The sequence below is a fragment of the Dama dama genome, chromosome 12 (genome assembly GCF_033118175.1).
Source record: "Dama dama isolate Ldn47 chromosome 12, ASM3311817v1, whole genome shotgun sequence".
In the NCBI taxonomy this organism is placed as follows: Eukaryota; Metazoa; Chordata; class Mammalia; order Artiodactyla; family Cervidae; genus Dama; species Dama dama.
Window position 1 is genome coordinate 89026251 of NC_083692.1, and position 19526 is coordinate 89045776.

Sequence of the window (19526 nt, forward strand, 5' to 3'; positions counted from 1 at the left end):
GGGCGAGAAGGGAGTCAGGGGGCGCGAGGGGCGGACCTGCCGGCGGACCGCGGGCTGGAGGGACTTCCCAAGAAGGGGAGACGAGCAGGACGGGGCGGAGCCGGGGGACGGGGCACGGAGGCCCGGCTGCCGGGAACGCGGAGCCAGAAGATGCTGAGGATGGAGCCCCCAGGAGAAAGACCCGCATTCAGTCCGCTGCGGCTCCGAGACTCGGTAGTGTCCGAGCCCGGGCCAAGCGGCAAGGAGCGCGGCAAAGCAGGAGATCGGCGGGCAGGCTGGAGTTGGGGAGAGTGGGGAACGAGCCTTGGGAGACCGCAGGGCTGAGTCCGGTCCGAGGGGCGAGTTGGGGAGCGCGGAGCCCGAGGGTGGGCACAGAGTGGCCCGCGGTGGCCGAGGTTAGGAGACCGCCGACCCCGGAGATCGCCGATCCGGGGGGGCGGAGTCCGGGACTGAGCGGGCTGCGATGGGTGAAGAGAGCGCATCGTGGATTTGGAGAGGGACTGGGACGCGGAGTGCGAGGGAGCGATCGAGGAAGAGGGAGGTCCCCGGCTGGCCGCGCGTGGGGAGGGGGAGAAACCCTGCGAGCTGAGGAAAGGAAAGAGAAGCCGACCGAGGGCGAGAGAGAGGCGGGGATGCCCACGTGCCCGCCCTGCCCGGGAGGGTGCACACGCAGAGCTCGGGGTCTGCCGGCTTTGCTGCCCGGAGCTCCGTCACCACCACCCTGTTCCCTCAGGGACTGTAAGGGGCCCATTTCACGCGAGAGAGGTGAAAATCTAGTCGCTTCTTCTCCCACCCCAAGTTCGCAACAGATGCTCCTCTGGGCAGTATTCTCTCCCCTCTTAGCTCCGGAGAAGCAGGATGTCGCAAGCGTATCTAGTAGAAAGTTTATCCATCCCCCAGTTGCTATTAAAATACCGGGTTTGGGGTGCGGAGCCGAGGCAGCTGAAACGCAAGTCTTAGGAAGGATGGGTAGGGATCTGAAGGGGCGTGACCCTCAAACATCTTAAAGTACGAATTACACGTCCCTGAGGGTGGGGAAAACGCCCCTAACCGCAGCGCTCCTCCTTCTCCTTTCTCCCCCTCACTGCCCCGTCTCCCCGCCGCCAGGGAGGGCGCTGGACTGTGAAGGGAGGGGCCCGCTCCCGTATCACTAGTTGCCCGGAAATGTGGAGGGGTCTGTGGCTGCCTTCTAGCCCAGGTGGGTTCATTTCTCTAGGACTGAAGTTATAACTGGTCTAGTAAGTTGCTGGCTGGAGAAGTAGGAGACTTGGCATCATGCCTGGGACTGGAGCTCTCGTCTCTCCTTTCCCACTTCTGATTCCCTGATCACCTTTGTCTTCTCCCTTCTCTTCTTCCCCCTCATCTTCCCCTTTTCCAGTTCCTTTCTCTTCTGCAAGAGTGAAGAGGTTGCTGGGAGAAAGGTTCTAGGAGCCTCCTTCTTTCTGAATTTTGAGAAATCCGAGTAATGTTTGGTATCCCTCATCCTCATTATGACAAAGGCAAAGCAAACGGAACTGCCAAACCCCAGAGCATCCTAGGGGTGGGGCCGTGGAGCTGGACCTTAACCTAGCCTGTACCCAGTCCTGGACCCACACACCCTTCTCCCTGTTCAGATGGTGTTGTCAGCAAAAAGAAGCAGCGATTTATTACTATCTCACTTTATATCTGTTTAGAAATTTTAACTTTTCATACTGCCTTTACATCTGTAGGTCATATTTAACATAGGGCTTCCCTGGTGGCTCAGTGGTAAAGAACCCACCTGCCAATGCAGGAGACATAAGAGACGTGGGTTTGATCCCAGGTTGGGAAGGTCCCCTAGAGAAGGGCATGGCAACTGTCTCCAGTATTCTTGCTTGGAAAATTCCATGGACAGAGGAACCTGGCAGGCCACAAGTCATGGGGTTGGGAAGAGTTGGACTGAAGTGACTGAATGACTGAAGTGACTTAGCATGCACACAAGCCATATTGTTGTTGCTTAATTAAACAAACGAGGATGGAGAAGCCAGGGCAGATTGAATACTTTACCTGAGGTCACACTCTGAAAGCCTGTGGGGCTTCAGTGTTTAACCAGGTGGCCACAGAAGTGGCAGCAGCTATGCTGGAATCAGTCTTGCTTTTAGGTCCCAGATTTGTAACTATTAACTCTGAGGTCTCCGACAAGTTGTTTAACATCTCTGGGCTTCAGTTTCCTTTTCTGTGAAAGATATAAAGGCCTTGTGCCTCATGTCAATGTATGACAAAACCCACTGAAAAAATAAATAAATTAATAAATAAAAAAAATAAAATAAACTTAGTCAGTCCTAAAAAAAAAAAAAATAAAAAAAAATAAAGGCCTTGTGCCACAATTAAAAAGTCCATGCACCACAATGAAGATCTTGCATGCTGCAACGCAGCCAAGTAAATAAATATTTTTTAAAACATACAAATAAAAGAAAGGTGGTAGAAATACTATCCATCTCTCTGAGACGGTCTGTTGATTAAGTAACTGTACTGAATGAGATGACCCTTCATAATGCAGAAATTTCTATTTATTAACAGAGATTCCAATTAATATCGCAGAATGATGGGGATGGGACACTCAGATCCAGAGAACTTGGAAGCCCTGTGTTTTCAAGTTCATCCCACACTAACTTCTCCTTTTACTCTCTCTCCCCCTCCTCATGCAGGTCTTGGCCACTCTGCTGAACTGGCATTTGCCGTGGAGCCGAGCGATGACGTTGCAGTCCCTGGGCAGCCCGTGATGCTGGGCTGCAAGGTGGAGGGGACCCCTCCAGTGCGAATCACCTGGAGGAAGAATGGGGTGGAGCTGGCGGACAGTACCCACTCCACTGTGCTGGCTAATGGGTCCTTGATGATCCGCCACTTCCTGCTGGATGGAGGAGGCGGCCCTTCAGATGAGGGGGACTATGAGTGCGTGGCCCAGAACCGCTTTGGGCTGGTGGTCAGTCGGAAGGCTCGAATCCAGGCTGCAAGTAAGTGGGTGCCCTTACTTTTTTTTCCCCCCAGGTCATGGAGGGATAAAGGGAGCAGTTCCATCTTATGTAGCTTCTGGAGAGCTAATGTCTCAGCATGGGTCAGTTGAGAGGAGCATAGCAGCAATTTGTGTGGTGGAATTATATCATTTACACATTTAACTGATTGGAATGCAATTTGACAAGAATGTAGCCAAACACTGTTGTAGGAAGAGGGAGGGAGAAAGCCAGCTTTATTCAGCTCTTGGTTCGGTGTGTCTTAGCTTCCAGATGCCTGTATATTATGAGCATCCCAGTCTTTTGAGTATGATTTTTGTGTTTAAAGATAAACTTTGGGGGTGATTGAAGAGGATTTTGAAGGGTAATTTTGATGACGTGCAGTTTTTAATTACATGCTGACTTTCAAACCTTTAGGGTAGAATAAACCTCACTGTACCAGTGATAACATTCTGAAGCTTCAGTGATTTGCTTTACAAAAAATATGATAGAATAATTTCAGGGTTAACATAGTAATGACATTCCTCTCACTCACCTTCCTACTGGTGTACTTAAAACAAAATTTCAGCTTTACTGAGGTGTAATTGATAATAAAATTATAAGATATTTCAAGCGTACATTGTGATGACTTGATACTTGGTATGCTTTTTTGATTGGGAGAGAAGAGGTGTTTCATCTCTAGAACTGTGCTTAGCTGATGGACCATCAGTCATTGTGGTGATGAAATGATTGTCGTGCTCTGCTGCTCTGTCCTACCAGAAGTCTGCTGTTGCTGTTTAATCTGTGTACACTCATAGGTATTACCACATAAACCAAAATTATTTATGTATCTTGGGAAGGTGGCAAGCTATGAGGGTGGGAAGACTTCTGGTTCTTTCTTCTTTTTTTTTTTTGGCTATGTTGCACAGCATGTGGAATCTTAGTTCCCTGACCAGAGATCAAACCTAAGTCTCCTGCATTAGAAGCAGGGAGTCTTAACCACGGGACTGTCAGGGAAGTCCCAAGAACCACTGCTTTTGAGAAAGAGTAAAAGTTTTGCCAAGTGGAAAATGTTCCGAATCCTATAATCTCTGTACTTCTGGGTGGTGTCTTGAGGTGGTGTCCCTTAAAAAGGCTGCTTTAATTTTGGTTGGTAATCATTCAAACTAATGCTTATCAAACACTTGCTGCATACTGGGCACCCTGCCTAGGTGCTTTATATGAATTATCTCATTTAGTCATTGTGATCACACTGGAAGATCGGCAGTCATCATCCTTGTTTTACAGATGGGAGCACTGAGACTCGGAGGTGAGCAGAGAAGCCAGGACTGCAGTTTAGGGATTCCGAATCCTGCATCCTCCCACTTAACCCTTGTGGCACGCTGCCTCTTCCCCGTCTGATCACTGACCAATTTCTTCCTGGCTCCGAGGGCATTTGCACAGTTGCTCTGAACGGCTGGGGGGTGATGAATTGTTCTGAGGCAAGAGGCCTCTCGTTGGATTTAAGATGCCCCTTTGTTCTAAGGAAGGCTCCTCTAGGCCCCCATATGGAGCTCTCTGGGAAGCAGCCCTGGACCTTGAGACGGAATCACTTCTGGCTCAGCAACCCCTCATCCTCCGGCCCTCCTGGCAGGGTAGGGGAAGGCTGGTGCGCCCTCTGAGCAGATGGCTGGGTGTGAGGAGGAAAAGTGGGGACAGAGAGTGGGGACCCAAGGAAGCTTGTCGGACAGGAGAGAAGAGACTTCTCAGGGAGCTCGCCCTGGCCTGTGTCAACTCTGAGGGTTCGATGGCTCCTGCATCACCAGCCTAGACTTCTGGGAGATAAATCCTCAGGTGTTTATATAGAGCTAATTGTAAATGTGCTTTTTCTATAAATGGTAATACCTTCAAGATGTTCAGCCTCCTTAAACTCCTAACAGTATAAGCAGTTGAGCTGTGGGCTCTGGCTGCAGGGAGGCCCAGTGGGTGCGGTCGGCTTGGTTAAGCCTCTGGGGTCCTGGGGACAGCTGGGGGTTTGCCTCCAAACCCTGGCAGTCTGATACAGGCTCTCTCCCCAGCAAGGCTTGTGGCCCCTCAGGGAAGGCTTAGACGGTTGGATCCCCTTTCCTCAAGTCACAGGCTCATGTCCCTGTGAGGTTTTAGAAACCTCCAAAGCTGATTAGCCGCCTGGGTTCTCTCCTTTGGTAACAACGCCGTGCCCATGTGCCTGCGGGCCGGGCAGATGTCGTATGACATGGGAGGAGGCCTTCTGAAAAGGTGTGAGGTGCCCTCCAGAGCCCCTGCTTCTCCTGCCTGCTCCACGGGGGCTGACAGGGCTGGAGGATGCTAAGCACCCCTCACAGACACAGAGTCCACCCAGTGCAGCCAGTGAGGCAGATCGGTGTGGGGCCGATGGCTGGGAATGCCTCCTCTTCCATCCAAGTGGGCCTGGATGCTGTCATTGAAAGATGGCCTGACCGTGATGGACTAGAGTCCAGGCCCATTCCTTGGGGGCTTCAGTGGGAAATGTCTCCTGTCTGGGATGGAGTGGCTCAGGGTCCTAGGCATATTCATGCTTCCAGCATGTCTGGTTTCTCTGCCTTCCTCTTCCATGTGTTTATAGTTTGGGGGCTGAAAATTGCGACACTTGTGACGGAAGAGATCCTAGACAAGTTAATCTCTCCATGGCCTAGTGTCCTCACCTGTGAAAAGTACATATAATCCTACTTTGTGGGATGGTGGTAAGGACTAACACACTCCACGCTTTGCCTGGCACAGAGCTGGTACTCAGTAATGGAGTCAGTCCTCTTTGCTTCTTTTAAAGGCGATTCCAGTCTTGTGGCTCAGCTGGTAAAGAATCTGCCTGCAATGCAGGAGACCTGGGTTCGATCCCCCTGGGAAGATCCCCTGGAGAAGGGAAAGGCCACCCACTCCAGTATTCTGGTCTGGAGAATTCCATGCACTATACAGTCCATGGGGTCACAAAGAGTTGGACACGACCGAGCAGCTTTCACTCCCAGTGACTTTGCCAGCAAAAGCAGACTCCTTAATCCACTCCCAGCCCCCAACTTTCTCCCGCACTGGGATTCAGTTAGGGAGTACTCCAGGGAAATCTCTCAGGGAGTGAATCTCTCACTTCAGAGCTGGGGTGCAATGTGTTCTGTTTTAACCCCTTCCTGGGAGGGTCTGGGGATTCTCCCAAGCCTTTGGGCATCTTCTATAGCTTGGCTGCCTTGTGAGACCCTCCACCATCCCCCTGGAGAGGCTCCAGGAAGGGCATGTGGGACACCTGATCCAGTGGGAATAGGCAGTGACTCACACCTGTTGAGATCTGTGTGCCTGGATGACTCCAAAGAGGGATGGGCTGGCTACAAGGAGGGGAGATAAGTGGGGGGGACCCACCCCAGCTCCCCTCCACCCCCAGCCCCCCTCCACCCCCATCCCACTTCAGGCAGATTCTCTTAGTTCCTGCTGCTCACTTTCTGGCCTCAGTTCCTGGTCTCGAGCCCTTTGGGAGATGGAGTAAAGAGGTAGATGATCTGGAGCACAATTTGTCAGACTTTGCTGTGCCCATGAATTTGCCTGGGGATCTTGATAAAATTCAGATTTTGAATCAGTAGGTCTAGGCCAAGGCCTGGGGGTTCTGCAGGTCTAACGAGATCCCTGGTGATGCCGACAGTGCTGGTTGACAGGTGTGAGAGGAAAGCCCCCTCCCATCATAGTTGCTGGTGTAGGGGCGTCTGTGGGCAGCACAGTGAAGTCTGGGGAACATGGGCTTCAGGGTCACATCTGGGTGGGTTTGAACCCCACCTCTGCCACTCACAGATGCCACGTCCTTAGCACCAGTTACTCTAACTCTCTTGAGTCAAATGAGTCTGTGCCTTCATTTGAAAAGAAAAAGCATAATCCCATCATCCTGTCAGGGCTGTTTGGAGAATTAAATGAGATGATGGATGGAAAGTATCTGGCCCGGGGCTTGGCCTCTAGAAATGCTCATTAAGTATTATTGTTACTATGAGGTTTGCTGTTGCTGCTGTTTAGTCGCTAAGTTGTGTCCGACTGTTTGTGACCCCATGGATTGTAGCCCTCCAGGCTCCTCTGTCCATGGGATTCTCCAGGCAAGAATACTGGAGTGGGTTGCCATTTCCCTCTCTAGGGGATCTTCCTGACCCAGGGATCAAACCCACGTCTCCTGCATTGGCAGGCATATTCTTTACTCTGAGTCACCTGGGAAGCCCCTAGTGACAGGTATTGAGCACTGATTTAGGATGAAGACAAGCCTGTTCCAATGCAGGTAAGATTCTCAAAGTGCCAGGATTGCCTCCCCCGCAGCCCGGAGCCATCCTGGCTGGGGTGCCCAATGATGGTTATGAGCATAGGCTGTGGAGGGAAACAGACCCTCAGCTGGATGGACTTGGGTGAGTCACCGGAATCCCTGAGTCTCAGTTTCCTCATCTTTAAACTGGAGGAAATAATACTTAGCAAGGAGGGCTGCCCGGAGGATCCCGCATGACAACACGTGTAAAGAACTTGGCACAGAGCAGGGCACACAGAGAATGCTCCTTAGATACTGTTATTATTCTGGGGTGATACCAAAGGGTGACGCATGTGAAGTTCTAAGCCTCTTTAGATATGGTGGTTCCAGGAGGGTCCCTGGCGGGCCTGGACTCCTGGTAAGAGGCGGTGGGGTGTGGTGAGAGGGAGGGAAGTCCAGGTCTAGTCCCCCGCTGTCTCCACCTTAAGGCCCCCAGTCACCCGCTCCTGAACTCTGAACCATTCTCAGCCTGTCTGAGCAAGGGCAGTTTTGCCAGCTACTCTGAAATCCCTTCCAGCAGCAAGATCCATGCCTGTGTGGATGTGGGGGCAGGGTCTCGGCACAGATCTGTGGAGCCAGGTCTGGGTGGGCAGGTTGGGAAAACTGTGGGCTGGAACTGCTGAGTGGCACAGCTTGTGTGGTGGGCTCAGTATATTTAGGGGACCCCGGCAGTGCCTCAGTGTAGGGCAGCGGGTTGTGCAGGGGAGTGGTTCCTGGCACACTGGCTGGTGACCCTGGCGGCCTGGTGTGTGGAACCCAAGCCTTTCTCTCCTCTTTGAGGGGCAGCTCAGCCAAAGTGGATGTTCAGTCACTCAGTCGTGTCCAACTCTTTGTGACCCCATGGACTGCAGCACGCCAGGCTTCCCTGACCTTCACCATCTCCCAGAGCTTGCTCAAACTCATGTCCATCGAGTCGGTGATACCATCCAACTGTCTTGTCCTCTGTTGTCCCCGTCTCCTCCTGCCTTCAATCTTTCCCAGCATCAGGGTCTTTTCTAGTGAGTCAGCTCTTCGCATCAGGTGGCCAAAGTATTGGAGTTTCAGCTTCAGCATCAATCCTTCCAGTGAATATTCAGGACTGATTTCCTTTAGGATGGACTGGTTGGATCTCCGTGCTGTCCAGGGGACTCTCTCCAAAGTAACCCTGAGGAAATCTCCCCTCTGCCCCTCACATGCGTCCGCCTACCTGTTAGAGCAGAAAGCAGGTGCTGTTCTGAGGTGTCACCAGTGTGATGAGTGATGGCCATGTCAAGGCCTGCTCTCACACCAGGCAGGTCACCCGTGAGTACGCCAGGGCGCAGAGGTAGGTGGAAATCAGTACTCCACAGCCTGACCTCTTCTGATGCTCTTGAGAAGCTGTGAGGTGTGGTGGAAAGGCCCTTGCCTGGACCCTGGGGTCCTGTAACTCTGGGCAAGTCAGTCACCCGCTCTGGACCTTGTTTTTCTGATTGTAATATTGAGTCGTTGGACCAACATTCATCTCTGTGCTACAATATTAAGGCTTCCTTTCCATCCAGTTAGTCCTTGCGACTGCCTGCCTTTCTGAGCCTTTTCCCAGTCTATTCTTGCCCCTGCTCATCCCTTACCCGATCCCTCCCCAAAGACCACTTAATGCACAGTAATTTCTTCCTCACCCTCCTAAGGCAGGGAGTACTTGTGGTCTGTGGCATTCAGGCTCAGCCTTCATCTCAGTGGGGGCTGCCTGCATTGTTAAGTAACTGTTCTGTGGCTGGATATTCCATCTGTTTCCTTAACTCGATTTTAAGCTCCTGAAGGGCTTCTCTCTCTTTTGTATTTCTCACGCCCTCCGCCTGTGGAGCCCGATAAAAACTAAATGAACATGTGGCCTTGTAGGTGCAAAGCTCCATCTCTTTTTGCTTTCTCTGTTTCTCCTTACCTCGTAAATGATAGCATAGCTCAAAGGAACAGAAGCTGGTGAATGGGGAATATAACACACTAGGGGCAAAATCTTGGGGTGGCTGTGGCTGCGTGTTTTTCTCTAGAGGAACTGAGACTCCCTTCCTCAGCAGATGGCGTGCGAATCAGAAGCCGCATTGCTCGGGAGCCCTCATGCCCGGGCGTTGCAGTCTTCTGCCTTGGACTGTATTCCCTGGCTGGATAAAGGCTGTGTCCCCAGGCCTGCTGGCCTCAGCTGTAGTGGGAGGGCCGCCCCTCACCCCACCCGCAGGACTTGAGTGTGGAAGTTGAGAGCTTCTGGTTCCCACACCTTGGCTGCGCTGTCGCAGGCAGCCAGCTGGCCCCTTGAACACAATGTGCAGATCTTCTCTGTTCCCGTTCCCGGCATTGTCCATAGCCCGGCGCCTTGGCTGGGAATGCGTGCCCGTGAATAGCGGAGGCATTTGCAGCCTGCAAATGAAACAGGCCCCCAGCCCCCCTAAGCCCCCCATTCCCTCCCCACCCCCCGGGAGAAAGGACTTTTTCACTTCTGGCCTTCTTGTATTGCCTTCCCCTCTCCTCTCCAGAGTCCCTGCAGACGTGTGTGTGTGTATGTGTATGTGTGTGTGTGTGTAAGAGACTTTTCACAGCAGCTTGAAGGCTGTTCAACACAGCCTTCAAAAAAAAGTAGAATGGAACAGAAGGGCACCCAGGATGGAAAACCAAACAGCTCACTGCTGTCTTTGTTTAAACTGGACTGAGTGGTTCCAAAAATGTCTGCCTGTGTAACCAACCTATGGCTCCTTGAGATCTCTGGCCCTGGCCTTGTTGCAACAAGAAATGCAGAGACTGGTGCTAGTGCTAAGTCACTTCAGTCGTGTCCGACTCTTTGTGACCCCATGGACTGTAGCCCGCCAGGCTCCTCGTCCATGGGATTTTCAGGGCAAGAATACTGGAGTGGGTTGCCATTTCCCTCTCCAGGGGATGTTCCCAACCCGGGGACCGAACCTGCGTCTTCTACATTGGCAGGCAGTTTCTTTACCAGACCAGTAATGTGTGTGTGTATTGGCACGTGGGCCTCTGTGGGCACCTGAGCATGCAGGCGCTTGCCGAAGAAGGTGCAAGGGGCTCAGGGTGAGGATCCAGCTTTCAAAGGACTCTCCTGTGGGAATCCCCCCTCCCTGAGCAGTGTGACCAGGCTAGAGATCTAGAATAGACAGAACTGGTGCAGGGCAAGAGTGAGTGGTGGATCATTTTATTAGGTCCTGTAGCTGAAGTGAGGAAGGAGGGAAAGCTAGCGTTAGGTCACTGGCAGAGGGTGGGGCTTACATGATGGGCATGGGGACTGGCCATAGTAACTCTGGGAATCCAGGCCGTAGTTTTCTTATTTATTAGGCGAGTGCCAGCAACCTGGCTGCAATCCGAGCCTGCTGGCCTGGGCTGCTCGTGTGCCCACCTCCCCCCACCCCCACCCCCACCAAAGGACCATTCTTTGATGTCTGAGCTTGCTTCCCTTGCCACCAGCTTTGTTCACCCTGTTTCAAGAAAGGCTGACCCTTTCTGACTGCCCTCCAAGGTAAGGGAGGAGCAGAGGAGAGAGTGTTCTCTGATGTGATGCAACAAGGCTAGGGCCAGAGATCTTAGGGAGCCATAGGTTAGTTACAGGTGATGATGTGACCTATGGAAGGGCAAAGACAGGGGCCCAGCAAGGACCTGAAGAAGGGCAAGCAAGGAGTGCCAGGCCAGACCCCAGACCACAGGCAGACGGAGGGGATGGAAGTGTGGGCTTAATCCAGGCCAGCTCACCACCTGATTCAGGCAGAGGGAGGACAATTCGATGCAGAGGACTCCCAGCCCACCCTCTCCATCTCTTCCCTGGATCTTAGCCTTGAGGCTCCTCAGTCTTTGACACCCCCCCCCCCCCCCACACACACACACACTCTGCCCCCGACCTCTGCCCTCCTGTGAGGCCGCGTTCAGGGTCTTTCTCTTTAGCATTCCTCCTGCCTCCTGGTTTCTCCTGCCTTCCCTTCTTCCTGTCTCCAGCTCTCTTTATTGTTCTGTGTTTCCTCCTGCCTCTGGCTCCAGTTGTAGCAATTCCTGTGTCCACCCTCTGCTGCTGTGCTTGGAGGGAGACACCATTGCAAAAGTAGGTGAGCTCAGGCCTTGGCACAAAGAGATGGGAAGAGGGGAGTCAGAGAGGATGAGGTGCAAAGAGGACCACAAAGGAAGGCGTTTGTGGCCTCCCCAGCAAGTCAGAGTCTCCTTGGGGCACACCTTCCCCGGGAGAGGAATCTGAGAACACTGGCCCCTGCTTGGGCCCTGTCTCTGAGCCCGGACACTGACCATGGTGGGTGGTGGGGGCAGCCTCAGGCTGTTCTCTGGAATGCTGGTGTTGGGTTGCAGTGCAGATGCAAGCAGTGATAATGGGCAGGAACTGGACTTTCTGGTCTGGCTGCTGCCCCCAAGGCCATTGGAATGTGAGGGGGGACTAGCAAGAGGCCCCAGGGACTTGGAGTGGGCAGATGGAGACCAGACCACCTAAATGGAGAGGAGGGGGCAGACCACCAAGAGAGAGGACCAAGTTCTAGCCCTTTCACTGAGTTGCAGGCTACAGCCAAAGAAGCCTAAAATTCCTGGTCCATCTAGGACCTTGCAGGTCTGCCCAGCCCCGCAGTGGGATCACAGGCATCCGGACTGCATCCATTTGGACCTTGCCTGGTCCCACCTCCTTGTTTTACAGTGGTGAAAACTGAGGCCCTGAGGAGTTATCCTGCCCAAGGATGGGATTGATCCTCCAGCCTGGGGAGGCTGGAGAGCCCCTTGAGTCCCTCCTGCCACTTGCCCTGCCCAGCGCCTCACCGCTTTCTGGTTGGGGATGGGGGAGATCTTTTTATATCCCCTCTAGGGCAGACTGGCACACGTTTCCATTTTTCTCCTGATCTACCCCACCCAGGCTCTGTCTGTGGGGGTAGTTCTGAATGTGAGTGTCAGCCAGTGGGTATGGGCTCCTGACATCCATGGCACATCTCAGAGTCTGAGTTTCCAGAGCACCCTGGATGCTGAGCTGAGTGGTATGAGGGCTACCTCCGAGCTGGCTCTGGTGGGGAACCTGTAGGAGTAGCAGGAGTCATACTAGTCTAAGGGGGCTGCACTGCCCTAAGCCCTTTGTGTGTTAATTTACTTAATTCCCAAGGGTATCCATTAGTAGGCGTTACTAGTCCTATTTTACAGATGAGTAAACAGAAGCCCAGACTGGTTAATTAACTTGCCCAAGGGTACACAGTAAGTAGAGAAGCTGGGATTTAAACCTCCTCTGCCTGACTCAAAATTCAATGGCCTGAGTGTCCTTAAAGGGGGCTAGAGTCCCTTAAGAATGTAATCAGTTTTTTTGCCTAAGAAATATTAATAGAGCCACGCTCCTGTGTGGGAGTATTGGGAGTGAGCAACTTAGAACCCTGGTCAAAGTGGGAGCCACTTCTGGGTGTGCCAGATGGGGCTATATGGTCCCCACCCCCAGCTGCTGCGGGAGGTCTGGGGAGAATCCGGAGGGCAATTAGGCTGGGTGCTCTGCTGGGATGCTCTACAGAGAAACGTTGTCCTACCTGAGAGGCTGGGCTGAGTGGCTGGATACAGGTTCCCAGCAGGAGAAGTCCGGAGGGTGTTGGGCTGTAGGTGTGGGAATTGCTTGTTTCAAGGAGGAAAGACAAGTTCCCCTCCCCCGGGGCCCCTCATCTCCCTTTCCCTTTCTTGTTTCCCCCGCATAATGATGCTGATTGCTCCACATCTGTCATAATTACTCTTTGTTTGAAAATTCAGAACAAATCACAGGAGAGGAACTGGTGTGGCTTGAGTAGGATCCGTCTCCCTAGGGGTTCCGGCGGTGGGGGCTGGGTAGTAGGGAAGAGACATAATCAGCCTTGGAAGATGGAGAAGCCAGGCTGCTGATTGTCCTTTTGCTGTCCCCTTGCCTGGGCAAGGTGGCCTAAGGCCTCGTGGAGTTACGTGGCCCCCACTCCTGACCACAGCCCCTGCCCGCTGTAAAGTTTCGGCTACTACCCCAACCTGGGTGAGCGGTCGAGGTGAGGCCGCTGCCCTCTCGGCTCCGCCCCTGCCCTCTCGGCTCCGCCCCTGCCCTCTCGGCTCCGCCCCTGCCCTCTCGGCTCCGCCCCTGCCCTCCTGGCTCCGCCCCTGCCCTCTCGGCTCCGCCCCTGCCCTCTCCGCCCCACTGAGCAGTGCGTTGGACGGCAGGCTCCGTGGTCAACCCAGCAGCAATGCAGGGAGGGGCGGGCTGTGCTGCTGGGAGGGCGCAGGGCCGGGGCTTTACTGGCCAGGGGGAGGGGGCCAGTTGCAGCTGGGATCCCTAGAACAGGGCAAACTTTGGGTCTCTTGATGGAGAACCGGTAATGGGGGTGGGGAGGGAGCACCAAACCCCAGACCTTCTCCGGATACCGCGGCAGCCCCGGGTGCTCTGCGTTTCTTCACCCCTGCTCTCAGCAACCTGACTTCTGGTGAGGGTCCTGGTTCCTGCCCCCATCCCTACCTGAAAGCCTTGGTTTGGGGGGCTGATGATTCCTGGGGCATATGCCCTAACCTGGGGCCCTGCCTGCCGTGGAGCTGCCTGCATGTCTTGCTCCCAGTCTGGGAAAGTGTCTGCAGAGACTGCGTACTGGGCGGGGCCTGGACCTGACATAGACGTCATCATTACTTCTGTGTCCTCCTTGACTCCCACTTCAACCAGAAGCTGCTTGTAATATATAAATATTCAGCTCATCCCCAGGTGGTTTTGGACCCACAAAACCCAAACTTCACTTCCCTGGACCTCAGTTTCCCCATAGGTGGAAGGGAGTGTGAAGAGGACCACATTAGAAGGTTCTCAAAGTCCCTTCTCACTTCTAAAATTCGGAGAGGCTGACTCCTTTTGTCTTGAAGGCAGTTTCCCCCCTCCCCAACTCTCCTCTCTACCTACCTCTCCCCAGGCTGACCCGAGCTCTCTCTTCCATCTCCCTCTCCCACTCTCTCTCCCGTGCTGGGCTTGGCTTCCTCTTTTTTGAACTGTCAAGATCACAGTTCTACAGCAAAGCTCTCTAGTCATCCTCACCCTCTGTCGCTGCCCCCACCTGGGCGATTGCGCCCTGGTGGCTCCGGGCAGCGCATCTCTCCGAAGCGGGGCGACTGAGTCCCTGGGATTGGGGTGTGGCGCGGGCGCTCAACCCCCTGCGCAGGGACTGGCTCCTCGCCCCGCGGCAAGCGCGGTGTGAAGTGAGTGGACCGGGAGGAGCCGCGCTCCGAAAACGACTCGTTTTCCTTGCATCGGGGAAGAGGGATGTCCCCAACCCTCAGCACAAAGCGGGCTGCTTCTCGCCGAGGCGGGGCCGGGCCGGTTGGCCGACAAGGCAGAATCGATGTGCCTTCAGTTAACCCGCGCCGCGCAGTCGCGGGGCTGTCAAGTCACCGCGCCCTGTGTCTCTGTGGATGTGAGAACATGTGACCATGTGTGCGTGTGTGAGTGTATCTGCGTCTGCGAATGCGCCTGTGTCCTCCTTGGAGCTCCTGTATGGTCCACTACTTCCCTGGCCTTCACCTGGTAACTCGGGAACTGGCTCCCACCGACTGGAGGCCTCTTACTGGTCTTGGGGAGCAAAATGGACCAGGAGAGTGGAGGTCTAGGGCTCCCAGCCTCCTTCCTCCCGATTGGCTTGGAGTGCAGGCCAGGGATTGCTGACAAGGGGCGGGAGCTAGACAAAAGTTTGTAGGCCAACCTTTGAACAGGAAGCAGAGTGGGTCCCAGAACCTTCACAGAACCGCAGCTTGAACAGAGATGTGTGCTTGTGGCCCTGACAGTGCTCCCCCCAGGGGCAGGCAGGATGGGGAGAAGGGACCTTCCCAGGTTTCGCTGATGCACCCTCACCCTCCTCTGCCCTGTCCTGCGGTCTCTTGCCCATGTTTCTCACATCACTGCTGTGGGAGCTGAGACCCAGGGAGCAGGCCTTGCCCCAAGTCCTGGGTGTACAGAACTGGGACAGAAAGCATTCTGTCCAATGAGGCGTTCTTTCCAATGAGCTGATTGGCCAAATGGGATTTGGGATTCTCACTTCAGAGCCGGGATCTTAGAACACTGAAACCCAGAATCTGCTTGTGATAAACAATTCCTGGATCTTTTCCTGCCATTTTCACATCTGGCTCTGTTTTTCCTCACCTCCCCCGCTCTTCGTGGGTTATTTTTGTTTTGCCTCTCACATCCCAGCTTATATGGAATGTCACTCTCTTTCTGCAGTAGTTCCCTTCACCCTAATTTTTTAGAGGTCTCTTAAAATTGTAGGCTGGGCTTCCCTAGTTGCCTCAGTGGTAAAGAATCTGCTTGCCAATGCAAGAGACATGGGTTCAATCTCTGGGTCGGGAAGATCCCCTAGAGAAGGAAATGGCAACCTACTCCAGTATTCTTGCTTGGGAAATCTCATGGACAGAGGACCCTGACGGGTACAGTCCATGGGGTCACAAGAAATTGGATACGACTTAGCAACTGAACACCATCACCACCACGAAAATTGTATGCCAAACCTCTAATACCTTAGAGAAATCCTGTCTTAAGTTAGTCCCACTTGAAGAATGGGTTAGAATATCCTTGATTCCACTATATCAGAAGACCAATAATGATATATCATAGAATGAGTCTCAAGGATTGAGCCTGTTTGATATTCCTGCTCTCTTGTGTTTCTGATTTTGCCTCTCAAATCAGTCATTTTCCCATTGAACCGTGACAAAATCAAGATCATTACAAGCAAGGCTGGTAAGTATAAGGTTGATGGGATCAAGGCTTCCCTGAAATAAAGCCATATATCTTTTATTGCATCAATTCAGGAAGGAGTCATTGAACTGTACGCCCAGCTTTGCTTTTTGAGGGTGAGGAGAATCAGAAAATACCCCAGTCTGTCCTGGGACAGTGAGTATAAAGCTTGTTCCTCCCACTGGTTTGCAAACTCCTTGAGGGGTGGATGCTCAGCTCTTCTGAGCATCCTCAGCGCTAAACAGAGGGTGGTGCCTGGGAAGGCTGAGAATGGAGAGCTGTGGGCATATGAAAGGGAGGGTGGGAACGCGTCCTGCCTGCTGTGGTCAGCACACTCTTCTTCTGGAGCTCTACAGCCTGGACTTGGGGGAAGCAACGAAGGCTGAGTCGGATATCACTTGAGGGCCTACAGGGTACTTTCACTGAAGCCATTCTCCGCAGGCTTCTGAGTCCCTTACTGTCAGGAGCCGAGAGCAGCCTTGTCTGCATCTAACTGTATCACCAGTCTCCTAAACCAGTTTCTTCTAGTCTTAAGAGGCACCCCTGTCTCCCTCTTCGGTTCCCTTCCTTGAAACAGCCTTCTTCCAAGGTCCCACTGCTGGCCACTTGGGGGAGGATGGAGACTGGACTAAGCGGCAGGTGAGGTGATTGAGTGCTGAGGGGGAAGGGGTTGGCCTGGTGAATTCAGACCTCAGTTTACCAGAAGAGGTGGCTACCGATACTCAGTCACCTCAGGGTGGGACACCCTTCCAGACAAGCTATAGAAAGTCTGAGGATGCCAGACCATTGGCCTCACCCCCAGAATGGCTGACAGGCTAGCTCCGTGCTGGGAAGCGTCCCTCTCCCCTTGTGCTTCATGTGCAGCCTCTTGGGAAGGACTGTCCTTGCATATGTACATGCCTATCTTCCTGTTATCTTGAAAAGTCATAACCATGATAACAAAACCTCCCATGAATGCATGTTGCTGTGGGAATGGATAAGAGGGAATGGATAATAACTCTCGTTATTATACTCATTATCTTCTTATCAAAATATTCACCCATGGAGCATTATTTTTAAAGTTACTTAATGGTCTTGGGTTTGGGGAAAGAAGAGATGTGAGAAGAAACAGGCTTCCTTTAAAATGCACTTTTTTAGTTAAAAGTGTTGAATCTCCAGTTTGGGCTTGGAGGTGCCTCATGTTTTTTGAACAGTGGATCATTTCCCAAGTGTAATTTTCTGGGGATTAGACATTCAGGCACTCTTGTTGAAATCTGGGCAAACTATAAAGACACATGTATAGTGCTATGTAATAACAATTATAGTTTCTGTTTGAATGGTCATTTTAGTCTTGTAAAATGAAGCTAGTGGCCTGTATGGCATTAGAATGATCTCTGATCTACTACAAACTAACTGTTGCTTCCTTGGATAGGTCCTTTTTTTCTCTAGATGAAGGGACTTTAAGCATCATTCTTTACGGTCCTTAGGTTTGTGAAGGGGCTCAGGGACTGGAGATGAGGGAAAGAGAAGTCAGATTGGTGGAGCTTCAGGCTTCGTATATTTACCATATCCACAGCAGTTCTACATTACCTTTTTGTTTTGGAGTTCTTTAGACCAACTAAATAGGTAGATCAGCTAACTAGGTAGACTGGCCTAAGCAGAGGAGTAGTTCAGCAGGTGCTGGGATACCAAATAGGCTTAAGATTCTAGAGCCTTAGGCAGAAGAAACATGACTCTGAGATGAAGATTTAGGAGAATTATAAAGAAAAACATTATGATCATATTGGCAGTTATGACCAGGTTAAATTAGACCTTGATTGAGAACTGGGTTAGAAAAATAATGACCTATACTTAGATTTTTCTCTCCTTTAAAAAGCATAATTTTTTATGTATCACCAGTGCTCAGTAATGTTAGATGTGGTTGATCAGTCCAAACAAGGAACCATTTTGGCTGTTGTTTAGTCTCTCAATAAGTGTTGTCCAGTCTTTAATTTTATTCTCAAATAAATGGATGGATGAAATGGCAACTCACTCCAGTACTCTTGCCTGGAAAATCCAATGGATGGAGGAGACTAGTAGGCTACAGTCCATGGGTTTGCAAAGAATCGGACACAACTGAGCGATTTCACTTTATGGGTGGTTCTGTTTCAGGGTCTAGTTATCGGCTGTACACGAAGGGTTCATAATCTCGTTGTGGTAACATGGACATTAGAACATTAGAAAAGATTGCTGCCTTAGAAAGAGCACAGTAATATGCATCATAAATGATGCTAACCGAGGGCTACTGGGTCAGCCCAACAGCCTACTGTTGATCTGAGCAATGGACCTTTTTATCAGTTGAGAAGCCTGAAAGGACACTGGATCTTACGTATGTTCTTCCTTTAGGCAGACATAACCTAAGAGCCCATCAGAAGGGATTAGGAAGTACGTGCTTACAGGAAAAGGATACTGGAACTGAAGGATATTAAAGCAGGTCAGTTATCAAATCAACCAATCTCTCTTAGCATCTCTCCTACACCCACCTGCCTCTAAGCTGAGGACTCTGAGGGACAGAAAGATAAGACACCTCCTGATCTTGAAGAATGTGAGCTCCTCTTCCTGCCTGGCCAGAAAGCAGCCATAACTGGTGGTAATGGTGAAGAGAGAAGACAGCCTGATAAACCACAGAATATGTTGAATTCATAAACAGTGTGATTGTCAGCCTGTCCGTCTGCATCTCAATTTTCCTTTAGTGCTAATTTCTAAGCTAAGCCTCTCACATCCTTATATAGGAAGAAAAGGGAAGTGCCTCAGGCTAGTCCAGTTCCTGATGAAGAGTCGGTTTTCACAGGCAAGTGGTTGAAACTCCAGTCCTTCCGTCCCATCCACCATTCTTATCAAGGGGACCTTTCTTGGATCAAAGCAGTGGCCTGGGTGCTTCCGGTATCACATCCCCATCCTGAACCCTGGCTCAGACCTGACTCTTTGGACCTCCCCTTTCCAGCCATTCTGTCTTCCTGCCGGAACATGCCAGTCCATTGCTCAGCCCCCACAGCTCCCCATCTTCCTGCCTCGTCTTTTCGGAGCCCTGTTCCTCTCCTCACATCTCTCCCAGCCATTCTCTGAACGTCTCCAGCCCTTTCAGCTGGTGGCACACAGTTGGGCACTGAAGAATATAAATCCTCAACTCTTCCCATTGTTTCATGTTTTTCCCAGCGAAATCTAATTAGGCTGTGAAGGCAGGGCCCTGCTTGGTTTTTCTCCGAACCGGGCTATCAGAGGAGGTGCCCCCAAGAACCCACTGGTGTAGAGGGGAGCCCCGGGCCAGTCTCGTAGCCCCCGCCAGGCTTCCACGGGTCGGGGAGCGCCGAGGGCTTCTTCCGTGGGGAGGCGGGACCTGCTTCCTCAGTTTCCCCGGGCCGGCCGGGTCCACCCGCGCGCAGCTGGGGCATTTGCCCCGCTGTGGGGAGGGGGTGGCGGGAAATGGTGCCTCGCTCGCCCCAGCGACATCAAACCCTCGTTTGGCGTGTGAGGACAATGGTTGTCTTATTTTCTCCATTCGCCGCGCACAATGCCGGATTCTCTCATTCACCCGCGGCGGTGCGAGCGAGGTAATTAGCCAGCGCCATTCAGCGCGGACACT

At 52.3% G+C, this 19526-nt stretch overlaps 1 protein-coding gene across 1 annotated transcript in view; it reads left to right on the plus strand.

The window, feature by feature from the left end:
• The window catches only part of IGDCC3 (immunoglobulin superfamily DCC subclass member 3), a 42164-nt gene that overhangs the window by 140 nt on the left and 22498 nt on the right, over window positions 1-19526 (plus strand). Inside the window, exon 2 of the mRNA XM_061158327.1 lies at window positions 2667-2972. Coding sequence (XP_061014310.1) covers window positions 2667-2972 — 306 coding nt within the window. The remainder of the gene's footprint in view (window positions 1-2666; window positions 2973-19526) is intronic.